The sequence below is a fragment of the Mesitornis unicolor genome, unplaced genomic scaffold (genome assembly GCF_000695765.1).
Source record: "Mesitornis unicolor isolate BGI_N332 unplaced genomic scaffold, ASM69576v1 scaffold36279, whole genome shotgun sequence".
NCBI classification, from domain to species: Eukaryota; Metazoa; Chordata; class Aves; order Mesitornithiformes; family Mesitornithidae; genus Mesitornis; species Mesitornis unicolor.
In genome coordinates this window covers 16,835-18,267 of record NW_010206041.1, presented here as the reverse complement: position 1 = coordinate 18,267, position 1,433 = coordinate 16,835, and the positions used below count along the sequence as shown (strand labels likewise).

General features: G+C 62.2%; 1 protein-coding gene across 1 annotated transcript in view; it reads left to right on the top strand.

Annotated features, from left to right (window-relative positions):
- The window catches only part of AVPR1B (arginine vasopressin receptor 1B), a 1,898-nt gene extending 497 nt beyond the window's left edge, over window positions 1-1,401 (top strand). Inside the window, 2 exon segments of the mRNA XM_010191622.1 lie at window positions 2-466; window positions 1,094-1,401. Of these exon segments, the coding sequence (XP_010189924.1) occupies window positions 2-466; window positions 1,094-1,401 (773 nt within the window).
- Window positions 1,402-1,433: the final 32 nt, after the last annotated feature.

The following is a 1,433-nucleotide window of genomic DNA, read 5'->3' as shown; positions in this document are numbered from 1 at the left end:
GGCCTGCTCAGCCTGCCCCAGCTCTTCATCTTCTCCCTGCGCGAGGTGCGCCAGGGCTCGGGGGTGCTGGATTGCTGGGCGGATTTCAGGTACCCATGGGGAGCCCAAGCCTACATCACCTGGACCACGCTGTGCATCTTCATCCTGCCCGTCGGCATCCTCACCGTCTGCTACAGCCTCATCTGCTATGAGATCTGCAAGAACCTCAAGGGCAAGACCCAGAGCGGTGCTCCTGGCACAGGGGAGCCCGCGGGGTCTGCCCCTGCTGCTCCCTGCCCTGCTGAGAAGGGTGGGCAGTGCCCCAGCGGGCAGCCCTCGCGGGTGAGCAGCGTGCGAACCATCTCCCGTGCCAAGATCCGCACGGTGAAGATGACCTTCGTCATCGTGGTGGCCTATGTCGCCTGCTGGGCGCCGTTTTTCAGCATGCAGATGTGGTCTGTGTGGGACGAGGATGCTCCCGATGATGGTGAGTAGTGGTGGGGATGTGGGGCTGCAGCCCAGAGCAGGCCCAAAGCCCTGGGTTTGCCCACTGCATTTTTAACTAATAAGAGTTGTTTGGTTTTTGTCATTTTAAAAACCATGGGGAAGGCTGCAGATTTGCTGTGACTGCCAGGAGGGTTTTATCTGTGCCTGCTGCTCCCGTCCATGGAGCGGGCGGGTTCAGCAGGACCCTCGCGGGCAGCACCGAGTGCCCCTGAGGCTTCCACTGAGCTGCAGGGGTTTCAGAAATGGATTTCACAGGTTCACTTTTTCTGGAGCTTTTCAGTAGCTCTCCTATTTTTTTTTTTTATCCAAGATAAAGCCTCTGCAGATGCTTTGCCTAGCAAAGAGGCTGAAGGGAGCTCCAAAAGCTCCTGGTCCCCTCTCCCAGCGGTGTCCGTGAGGGTGGGCTCCAGCATGTCCCCATTACAGGACATCACCCACCGCAACCCTCAGCCAAGAGTAGAGCCCGGCTCTGCCACGCTGCAAACCCTCCTGCCCAAAGAAACACCAGTCAGATGGGGTGGGAATGGGATATGTGTCCAAACCAAAAAGAGCCCCAGGGACCCTGCCCAGCCCGGGGACGTCTCAGCTCTCTCACTTGCCTCCCCAGAGTCCACCAACGTGGCGTTCACCATCACCATGCTGCTGGCCAGCCTCAGCAGCTGCTGCAACCCCTGGATCTACATGTCCTTCAGCGGGCACCTCCTGCAGGACGTGGCCCGGTGCCTGGCCTGCTGGGGCGGCCCCCGGCCCCCGCTGCGCAGACCGGCCTCCACCGGCAGCCTCTGCAGCAGGAAAACCACCATCCTGGGCCACAGCCACCACCCCGGCCCCCCGGGGCTCCCCCTGCATGGGGACGGCGCCGGGGACTGCTGCCCCCGCTGCGAGGAGGGGGTGACCGAGTCGGGCACGCTGTAGGCTGCGGTGTCCCCCAGGGACAGCCCGGCACT